The 11529-nt window shown below is 42.9% G+C and overlaps 1 protein-coding gene across 1 annotated transcript in view; it reads left to right on the top strand.

Moving 5' to 3' along the window:
- Nucleotides 1-11529, top strand: part of CMTM4 (CKLF like MARVEL transmembrane domain containing 4) — a 52999-nt gene that overhangs the window by 31898 nt on the left and 9572 nt on the right. Inside the window, exon 2 of the mRNA XM_011380414.2 lies at nucleotides 10060-10236. Within this exon, the coding sequence (XP_011378716.2) occupies nucleotides 10060-10236 (177 nt within the window). The remainder of the gene's footprint in view (nucleotides 1-10059; nucleotides 10237-11529) is intronic.

Here is an 11529-nt window from a genome sequence, read left to right as displayed (position 1 = left end):
TTTTTGCGCTCACATTTGTGGGTGCCTGAGAACGTATACATTTAGGTGGAGATGCCCAGTGTGGGGAGTGTTGCAGCCAGGGTCTGGGGCTTAGTTTAGATAGAAGTTCAGACTAGAGTAGATTTGGGAGTGGGAATGCGGATCAGGGGAATCTGATGGTTGTGTGTCTGCTGAGTAAACAGCAAGACAAAGCCCGTGGAGCAACCACCCTCTGAGGAGAGAAAGGATGAGAAGGGAGCAGTAGAAGCCAAGGGTGAGTGGAAGGGTGATCAGTAGTGCCCAGTGTTATAAAGCAGGGGTCTCCAGCCCCTAGGCTAAGGACTGGTACCTGTCTGTGGCTGGTGAGGGAGTGAAGCTTCGTCTCTATTGCATATGCTCCCTAGTGCTAGCATCACCGCCTCAGCTCCACCTCAGATCATCAGGCATTAGAGTCTCGTAGGAGTACCAGCCCCTGGTGCCAAAAAGGCTGGGGATTGCTGCTGTAAAGGGTTCAGAGACTTTATCATCTTGGATGGGTTGCTTAACCTCTTTCCCTCATTTTTCTCCTCTTTAGGATGGGGATTAAAAACCATGTTCCTCCTGGGGGTGATGAAAATGTTTTGGAATTACATAATGGTGATGGTTGCATAACTTTGAATATACTAAAAACCACTGAATTGTACACTTTAAATGGGTAAATTTTATGGTATGTGAATTATGTCTTAATTAACAACAAGCAAACCAACCATGTTCCTCATGGGATGGAATGAAGATCAAATACAATGAGAGAATGCTTGTGGCAGTGTGTGTTACAGCATTTGACCACAGTAGAAGGGCTCAGCAAATGTTGAGTTTCTTAGGAAGGCCACAGCGTCACCACACATCTAGGAGCCACTGTTCTTATTGTCTCAGGAGCTAGGGGACACCAAAGACTGGCCTTGAATTTGTGTGGAAAGAAAGGAAGTTGAGAGTTAGGCCTCTTAAGGAGGCTCCTCTCCGCCCGGATGCTCCCTCAGTTGGATGGTGTGGTGGTGCTGGGGGCTGTTAGCGCTGGGAGTCTCCCGGCTGAGCTGGCTTTTCCAGGTGGACCTCCTCCTGGCCTCTTAGACTACGTCGTTCACGATTTTGGCCCGAATTAATCTAGCAAAAAGCTACTCTTGGCCTGCTGGTTTCTCATCCGATGAGAAAAGTGTCTTTCCTTGAATTCCTTTAAGATGGTTTGTCAGAGATGTTAGGGTTGGGAGGAGCCCAAGAATTAAAGCAGGGAGAAGAAGGGAAGGGAGTGGGTTTGCTTTAGAATCATGTGGGGATGTGACACTGCTCCCTGGGATTTCAGCTTCATCCATGAGGCTTGGATGTGAGAAAAGGGGGAAAAGAGGATGCGAGCGCCAGCCGCAGTTAAACATCTTCAGATGTTTATGGTTTGAAAGCAGCTCGTTTCCTGTGTCCTCTACATGTACTTCATTAGTAATTTAAATGGTCTGAATATGTAGCTTTTGGGGCAGGGCGGCATCTGCAGTAAAATGTTGTGGGCATTCTTTTGGCAAGAAAGATGCTGACCATCCTATGGTTTTCTGAAATCATGCGCAGTTATATCATCAAACCACATAATGAGGTTTTCTAGACTTTCTTAAAGACAAGAAAATATTTTGTACTTCATCGGGTAATGCTGTCTGTATGCTGTAGGTAGTTGGCCGGTCAAACTGATTTTAGTTTGTCTGAGATATGTTGTGGCCAGCCATTGTCGACAAGTAACCTGTGGGCTTAATGTGTGCATTAGAGCGCATTTATGCTGTAAGTATAATAATTTATGTTAAAAGTGAGAGTCCTGACAAAAAAAGAAAATGAAATGCAGTCTTTTGAGTTTAGTCCTTATGTATGGCTTTAGGAGTCCAAAATAGCAAAATTGTTTACACAGTAGAACCCAGTTTGGAAAATGTGTCGGGAGCATTGGTTGAGCAGGCCTTGTGATGAGGGCCAAGCTCAGACCAGATGAAGCCGGCAGCTGCCTGGAGCGGTAACAGCCCAGACTTTTCTGTCCTCGGCTGAAAACAAAGCTTTCAGGGATGTGAAGTGAGTGTAGCCTGGAGTGTGGCTGGCCGGGCTGCCCAGTGGGCATACCTGGCAGAGCCGCCACCGCCCTGGTGCTCTCTGCTCCCTCTTTCCTGCTGACCGCCTTGAGCCCTTGGCAGCCTCCACCTTTGTCCTCAGCTCTCCTTTTCTTCTTAGCAATAAGGAAGTTACTTGCCTCCACCTCCTGGCTCCTTTGTTAAAAATATTAATCCTACTGCCTAATTAGTGCTCCCTGCCAGCCTGGGTGGCCGTAGCTCCTGGGGCCATCCCTGCCCTTCCAGAGCAGTTTTCTTTTCATTCTCTGCATCTCTCAGATGCATAGTTTGGACACTTTATTTAGCCAGAGAAAACCAGTGGAACCAAAGATCGTATTCAGAGACACTGGTCACAGGTGAAATGATTTACACCTGCGTTTAGCTCCTTTGTTTCGGAACCAAAAAATATTTGTTCATTGCTCTGTTATCTCAAGGGAAAGGAGGGTAATATTTTAAATCTACCCTCCTCATGGGATGGCCTCCCTAGAGAGGAGCAACTCAGGTATTATTTTTTCAGAAAAAGTAAGGCGGTACTGTAATTAGATCTCTTAGAGAATGAGTAATCGAGTTGTGTGCTTTGTCAGAGACCTTCATAGCTCTGGCTCCCTGGGTCTCATACTGTGTTCTTTGAAGAGAAATCATGCAAGGATACTTTTTCCCATGGTCAGGTGGGTTGGGAGAGACAAGACCCTGGATAAGTCATACGTTAGGCACCTGGTATATGAAAATGAGGTATGGGGAGGAACTTGCTTTAGGGCCTTTGGCAAACCTTCTGGTCCACACGATAGAGATGCCACCTGCTCCCTGAGTGTGCGTGAGTATCAGAGATAACGGATGGACTGTGCAGCACAGGGCCTGAGAGCATCCTTATATTAGTGATGCTCCCTAAATGCAAACCATTGTTATTTTGTGATGCCTGGCAATGCACTTGCCTGTTTGAGCCCCTTTGGCAGACCATACAACATGGCTTCTGGCCTGGGAGCTTATGTTTTAAGGTGATCTGTCATTTAACAAACACGTACATTTAAAGAACAGCTTAAAACCCCTGGCTTCAGGACACAGAAAGATGGTGGGGAAAGGCCTCATGCCTCTTCTGTGTTTCTGGCTCTGGGACCCCATTTTAGCATCAGCTGTGAGCTGAGAATGGAGTTGGTTTCTGAAGCACAGTCACTTCCTCGTTCCTCTGCTGCTCTCTCCGGGTTCTCTGTTCTGTACATCATGAGGTCTTCCAGCAGAAGCAGCGTTTTAACAACTTGCCTGTCGGGTCTTTGTGGCTCAATACAAACCATGTCTCTTCTTTCAAATATTTTTTCAGTATTTGTGGGAAGAGGGACACTTTAATTATGAGTGTGCTAGGGTTGATTAGAGCTTGGTTTGATTCTGAAGGTACTTTGGACCCTGCTGTGTGCGTGTGAGTGTGTGAGTGCACACACACGTGTGCGTTCATCACTAAGTTATTAGGATCCTCAGTAGTTGCTATCCTGCCGGGTAAATGAGCTTCTGTGTTTTACTTTGTGCATTTACACTGTGCATGATCTAAGTTGAGTACTGACCAGCACATACTTCTTGTGTTTCTCAAACTGGTTTCCCTCCAAACACTGTGATGTAATGTTAATAGGTGTGTTACAGGGGAAGGGACTTCTGTGTTTGGGTAACATAATCCATGCATCAAATAAAGGTTTTTCATTGTGAGGCTTTTCAGGACTGTTAATATGCTGATGTGCTCTGAGTACCCCAAGACTGGGGATATAGTTATGATGGAAATAGCTCAGGCCAAAGCTGTGGGGCCACAGGGGCCAAAGCCAAGCACACTGTGAATTCATGACTTCTCTTCTGTAACTGAAAAGGTCAGACTGCATTAGTAGTTTTCAAACTTAAAAGAAAAAAATGTAAAAGCACAACAGAAATATTTTCCCAGTGTATAAACCAGATTAATAATTTACAAACGACGCATTAGTTCAAGAGGCTATTAAGTGTTTTGTTCTTTGGTCAGAAAAGTTTAGAGACCATCGCTAATGGAAATATGAAAACAGAAGTACTTTGGTGAGGAACTAGGTTCTGTCCCTACCTTCCACCTCATCCCCATCCAAGGAACTCAGTTTCAAAGTGAGACACTACCTCAAACCAACTGTCCTCTCCTGCTTTTCTGCTGAGACCACCTGAGCCCAGGGCTCTCCCGGAGTCTTCTAAAGTCTTCTAAACTTCAATACCTCTCTGGGCACTGGTTAGTTATTTCTTTGTGTGTATAATGGGGGGTGTTAGCTGGGTTGGAATCGAGGCTTGAAAGCACAGCAGCCTCCAGGTACCACTGAGCAATCAGGGTCACTGAAGTTGTCTGGCTGCATAAGAGGCACTACAGGTTCACATTATCATAGACATCTTCAAATGGATAGTCATTTCTGTAGCTGGTGGTTTTTAAGGCCCCTTAAATTTGTTTTGAAATGCTGTGATTTTTGTTTGTATGTATAGTTTAGAATGAGCTTTATTAGGTCCTTTGATAAAGAGGTGACCAAGTTAGATTTGGATTTTGTCTAACCTCCAAAGAGGTCTTCATAGATATTAGGGACACCGTTTCTTCCTGGGGGTCCTTGCCATCACATTAGCGAAAGGCTGACCTTTTCATTATGTGCTGGCCATGAGGCTGCTCTGTGCCCACTTCCTACACTTACGGTGTAGCAGTGGCCAGGAAATAGGATTCCGTGCTATCAAGGAGGCTTTAGAGATGATGAACTTTCTAATAAAGAAATGGGACCACATGGACTTGAGAGGGACTTTCATTTTCCATTAACATTTTTAATGTCATTTCAAAATATTCTTGAATGGTTTCAAAACAAATAAGGATCGATTCTTTGCAACATTTGACTTACAATAAATCTGGATGTTTGAAAAAGTGTCTATACATAGAATCTTGAGTCTTTAAAATAAAAACACACATACTCATTGTAGAAATTTTGGAAAATAAAAGAAGCCTAAAATAAAATAAAAAAATCTACCCACCATCTAACCACATAGATAGATTCCTGAAATTCTGAATACTTTATTATAAAAGAGTTTAAATAACTTAGTCAGTATCTTTATCTGACAATCTGGTAAGAGTTTGTCTGTAAAACCATTTGGATCTGGTGACTTTAGAGTGAATAAGGTGGTAACATATTCATCCTAAATTTGCAGTTTTGTACTGGATATCCAGGACATGTGCTAATTTAGCATTTTGTCAAAGTGCCCTTTCTTGTCAGCATGGGCTGGATTGTGCTGTAGTAACAAACCTAAAATCTCTTTGGATTAACACAAGGGAGGTCTCCTTCTCTCTTATGTTACACACTCATCTCAGGTCATCTGGAAGCTGGCTGCGCATCAGCCTTTACTCAGAGGCCACCCCCACCTGGAATATTGCTGGCTGCTGTGGCAGGGGAGAGAGCATGATGAAATTGCTCACGGTCTCCAAAAGCTGCTGCCAGAAGTTACGGATGTGTCTCATCCACTCACCTTTCGTTGCCCAAACTCAGAAGTAGATCCAGGTTTTGAGGGACTTGAGGCTCACACAGTTTTGGAGGCCCACTGTAAGGAAAAAGATATAAAATTAAAAATATGAAATTAGATGCAATAGTGAGTATTTAGAATGAGAAACACATTCAATTACAAATGTAAAAAGTGTTTTCTTTCTGTTTTTGCCTCTATTAAGATAGATCACATTTGAATTTTAGTATAATCAGTTAACTCTGAAAAAGTAGACAAAACCAATCTGAAATGTAGATGGACAGCAGAACAATTCAAATTTTAGATCGCCACTGCACTGCATTGCATTATACAATCAGTACACTTTTATACTACATACATTGACTTCCTAATGAATGTGTGTAGGAGACTGTCACAGGAACATTTGTTTCTTCAGGCTGTTTCAATGCGTTGGAGGCAGTTTTGTGTGCCATTTTATTCAGGAGTGTTGGACTTCGTCAGTTCAAGATTTGTCAAATATGCCAGATCTCATACATTGGGGTGCTTGGGCTGTAATCTCTCACACATATGTACTTGGTCTTTATAGTACCGCTGCAGGTTTCTGCCCTATGAACCCTGGAATTCTGATAAATTCTATTTTACGTGATTCCCACCAAAAAGGAAGGAAATGTAGAGTGTGTTTATAATTGCATATTCTGCATTATTGGATATATTCCTGATAGGGCACAACTTCCATTTAGGCACTGATGAAAACAGAATCGTCCACTCACAGTGTTATGCATTTGATGATCTGAAGGATTCTCCACAGATGAGCTTCTGGCTCTGTATGTTTTAAACCCCATCTCTCCTTCACCACCCATACACTTCTATGGCATTGTAGGACCCATTGATCTTATGGATTGTGGGGCCTGTTTCTTCATCATGATGTCAGATCAAAGCATATCTGGAAGCCATTCGTACTGTGGGAAGGCTACAGTAACTGCACATGGAAGTGACAGCTAAACCCATTTTAACGCCTCTCTCATTCAATGTCCAATTTGCAAAAGCCCCAAAATGCCCATTGCTATTTATCACCACCTAGCAAAAAGAATTGTGATAGATAGGAAGTTGGAGAGGTGAGTGTGGAGTTCTGAAGCGTCATCATTTTGAGAATAAATCTGCCCTGGGAAAGTCTCAAGCACAAATCTCCAACCCCACTATGTGCCTCTTGGTGAGCGGTACTGCTGATTGCCACAGCCCTCCAGAAAGATCTGGGCAGTTTACACTGCCACCAATAGTAACATGGGCTCTCAGGAAGTTTTAAAGTTTTAGAGTAACTTAATCAGCCAGCCCTTTCTCTCTCTCTACTTTTTGATGCCGGCAATCATAATTAGCTCCAGTTGTGGAAACCTGACAACCTTTTAATATCAATTTACTTATCAACTATGTAAATATTGACTCCTGGTCAATCAGTAGGTGCTACGTAGGAGGGCCTCTCTCCAAGGGCACCCAGGATCTCCTGCTTAGCAAATACAATAGCTGTTCCTCATTTACATCTTGAATGTCTCTGTGCAATTTTACATGTGACGTTTGTCTACTTCAAAGTTCTTATGTGTGGAATGACTTTTTACTCTGGTTGTCTTGAATCGTTGACTCCCAGTATAACAATGAGTCCTTATTTTCTTCTCATTGGTTGATGAGTAGGTTTTACTTCAGCAGTGGATTGTGCTGGAAGAAAATTTGACATTTGCTGGGCCAAAAGCAGGCAAAAAAAAGTGTACTGCCTATTAGAAAAAGTATTAGAAACCACCTAAATACCCATCAATAGGAGATTAATTACATTATTGTATGTGTATAGTTGTGAATATATTTATGAATCTTATCTCTACATCTCTATATATGAATTATTGTGATTTATAATAAGAAATATATATTTTGTCTTCATTCCGTTTCTGGCACAGAGCTCTTAAAACCCTTAGAATTTCCTAAGTGAAAAAGGTGTCTCTTGATAGTCACAACAAACCCCTTTCAACTACACCTGAGTTTGTGTTAACGAGATGACTTTTGGAAAGCACCTAAGGATGGAGGCTGGTTGTCAGGGGAACCAACCTGGTGATTAGAGGGTTGGAATTTTCAACCCCACCCACTGACACTGGGATGGGGAAAGGGCAGGGGACTACAGATGAAGTTCTATAAAAACTCTTGAACAGGAGAGTTGATGAGCTTCCATGTCGGTGAACCTTCCAGGTGGGTGAACCAGAATGCATTCCCGTGCAGGAGGGTGGCAGGTACATTCCAAACTCCCCAGGGACAGAAGCTCCTGTGTTTGAGACCCTTCTGGACCTTGCCCTTTGTATCTCTTTATCGAGCTGTTCAGTCGTATCCTTTCATACCCTTTATGATAAACCATTAATAAACTGTGTCATAAATCTGGAACCTTCTCAATGAGGCCTTCCATGGTCACCCTGCCTAAAATGTCAAACACTCTTGTCCTAGTGACATTTCATTCTCCTTCCCTGCTTTGATTTCTTGTCTTTTATCACTGCCTAACATACTGTATTTTTCATTTTTCTAAAACTTTTTCATTAGCATATGAGCTAGAGAGCAGGAAATTTTTTTGTGTTGTTCACTGCTGTACTGAATGGCCTATTAGATTTGCATATTCTTGAACCAATGCTTATTTTAATATTTAAGAATGTAGGTGTTACCTTCCTACACAAATATGGTTGAAATTAGCATACCAGAAACATTTGTAACTCATCAGTACAGTGTGTTATTTCTTGCCCAAGATTGCTAGATCCAATTACAGGGGTAAAAAAAAAAAAAAAGTTTAGGAGTTTCCCTTATATGAACTATTTCTTTGTGAATTGATTGCAAGTCAGGCATGTAATTCAGATGGAGAATTAAAGTCTATGGTTCTGTAGAGAATTAGGAGAGCCATTGAGAGAAGCACAAAGTGTGTGCTTTAAGACCCATGTCTTTAATGACTTATAATAGAAACGTGAAACGCGTGTTTTTGTGTGGAAGTATTGACAGTGGGAAAAGCAGAGCCACGCTTCATTTCCTGTGGAGATGCTAATAAGTACATCAGGAATTGTTGGTGTGGGTTTTCAGTGGCTCCATGAGCCCTGGATTGCTGGCTGCATGCGAGTTACTGTGCTTAGTGTCTTGGGCGTAGAGAGTGATGGACCGGCCCTGACCTTCATAAAGCTCAGAAGGTGGAGAAATGCATAATGGTAAGTATAAAAAAGGGTAGAACGCAATCACAGACAAGCAGGCTTTCCTAAGAGAGGGTGGAATCAGATAATGCCTGGCAGAGAGCGCCACAGTCAGGGAAGGCATGGGGCGGAGGTGGCATTGAGTGGAACATTGAAAAGCACGATAGGCGGAGAAGAGCCCAGAACTGCCCATGCCTTGCATACTTCCCACACTTTAATCATCTGGAGACCATGTCAAAAATGCAGATTCTGACTCTGTAGGTCAAGGAGGGGAGACAGAGATTCTGCATTTCTAACACGCTCCCTGGTGATGCTGATGTCACTAGCTCTAAGGACAAATCTGAGACAGTGGGGATGCCTGCCTGTACTTCCTTGACCTTTGAGGTGGGGTCTGGCCTGGAAGCTCTGGCATAGGCTTGGCATGCGGTCGATTGTGAGGTGCTCTGTTAAAGAAGTGAAGTGGAGGCCGGGAGCCCAAGACCGATCCAGTTTTAGGTGTGAGAGCACCTCATCTTTCCGTGATCCCAGGGCCGTTAAATCAGCCTTTGGGCCTCTTCTTCCTCCTGAAATCTTCCTTTGAAAGCTCACCTGGTAATTTTCTGTTAACACTTATTTTACTTTATGATCTCCAAGCTCTTGGGATATATTGTTAAAATGTTCCTTTGGTCCTTCAGGAAGAAATTGATTCTATAATTGGTAGATTTAAAAATGTTTTTATCAGCTGCCAGTCTGCCTTTTTGTGATCAAGCTCAATGATAAACTTTTAAAAAGCATAGCTTATAAATTAGATAAATAGACCTCGTTTTTAGGGACTTCTAATTGGGGGAAGAGATTATTCTATCCTTAAAGCCATCAGGGGCCCAGTCAGCCTGTGTGACCTCAGCATGAACTGCAAAGGTAGTTGCAGATGGCATAAAATGGACACCACGAGGATCTCGCCTTCTCAATGTTTGACATAGTTGTGGTAGAGACTAAATCAGAAGCGTGCGTAGGCAGAGGTAAAACTAAAAACATCGCAGAGATGTTCCTTTCTGCTCCCTCTCAAGGGCCACACCGCACCAGACTGGCTTTAGCGCACTGTGCTGGGGCTTAGTTAGGTACATAGGGAATTTGATCCTTTCCCGAAGGCCCCATACCTGTTCTTTCGGAAGAATTGGATCAGGTCATATTCTCGATAATGATACTGCTGTCCTCAGAGGAAAACTCTGTGGCTGCATGTGATGGTGGTGGTTGAGTTTTTTTTAAATGTGGCAGGCACATATGTGCACCGATGTGTACTGAATATACACATACATGTGTGTGTCCCATTTTCTTCCTAGATTTTGGCCCTGATTGCATTCATCTGCATAGAGACCATCATGGAGTGCTCCCCGTGTGAAGGCCTCTACTTTTTTGAGTTTGTGAGCTGTAGTGCATTTGTGGTGACTGGAGTTTTGCTGATTCTGTTCAGTCTCAACCTTCACATGAGGATCCCCCAGATCAACTGGAACCTGACAGTGAGTACAAGTTGCCACTCTCTGACTGCGAAAGGATCGGGTGCTACTCGGCTCCAAGGGAAAGTTGGAATCTCTCCATTTTGTGTTTGGTTCCAGTTTATTATGCTACTTAACTAGTCCATTGTAATTCAACTGTGAAATTTTAAATTTCTTTACCGGGTTGACTAAAACTATAAAATAAATGGAATCTTCACTAATAGTAGAAACATCATAATAATTATTTTGACCTCTTTAAAGATGTCATTTCAACTTCATGATCCTCTGAGATGATTGGTAATGTTGATATTTACAGAATATGTGAAAGAGAAAATAGAGTTAATACATTTTTGCATATTTTTCGCACTGGACCCAAAAGCCATTTACAAAAAAAGTGTTGATTCAGGAAGAATAGAAAATATGGATAAAAATGCCAGTACCTTGCAAAGTCTAGGAATATTATTAAATTCAAAGCAACTGGGAAGACCCAGGAGGTTTAGTAGTTTGATCAGAGTCTTAAGTGGACATGTGTCCTCTTCTCTCTGTGGTTTGGGTTCTTAACCCTATTTGACAGCCTTGCCCTCTGATTGGCAGGGGAAACTCAGGGCAGGTTACTCCCAGGCCCCTTTCCCTGGACTTATGTTACTTGTCCTTACTGTGCTAAACAAGAGAGGAAACTTAATAGTGCTTGGTTTTCTTGATATTTCTTTGCAAATAAGCACGTGCAAGAGCTCAAAGGGAATCAGAGAGACACAGGAAAGCAGTCAGCTGCCTCACCCTTCTGTGCCAGTGGGAGGAGAACCCTGTGGGCCCCACAGCTGCTAAGAGGGCCATAGGAGGAGGGGAGGGGGCAGGGCTGAGACCACCTACCTTCGGGGGAGCTCCTCTCTCTTTGGCAGGTGCTGGATGTGTGCAGCGCTGCAGAAACAGTGGCCCATGTGAGGGAGCCAGGGAGGAGGCCGGAGCTTGTCGCCTTGCCTGGCAGGGCCACTCTCACGGTGACCCTGTGGGGTGCCACGGAGAGAGGGTCTTTCTGGCAGGATGCTCTCTCTCTGTTATTTGAACTCTTTTAGGAGGAAAAACAAGAGGAGAACTGAACTAGAAAAATTGATGTCTGTTGAAAACTCAGCTGGTTTGATCTCAGCATTGAAAACTGAGAAAAACGTGATTTAAATTTAAATTTAAACTTTAAAACCTCAAGATATTGGAGGTATTTTGTCAGGTTTTTGTGAAAGGCTTTAATATCTCAACCGTTTTTAAGATAAAGTATAAGAAAATGTTTACAGAGTTGTGATCTAAATTGATAGTGTGGTAGAT

Source organism: Pteropus vampyrus, unplaced genomic scaffold (genome assembly GCF_000151845.1).
Source record: "Pteropus vampyrus isolate Shadow unplaced genomic scaffold, Pvam_2.0 Scaffold394, whole genome shotgun sequence".
NCBI lineage: Eukaryota > Metazoa > Chordata > Mammalia > Chiroptera > Pteropodidae > Pteropus > Pteropus vampyrus.
This window is presented reverse-complemented; position numbering and strand designations above follow the sequence as displayed.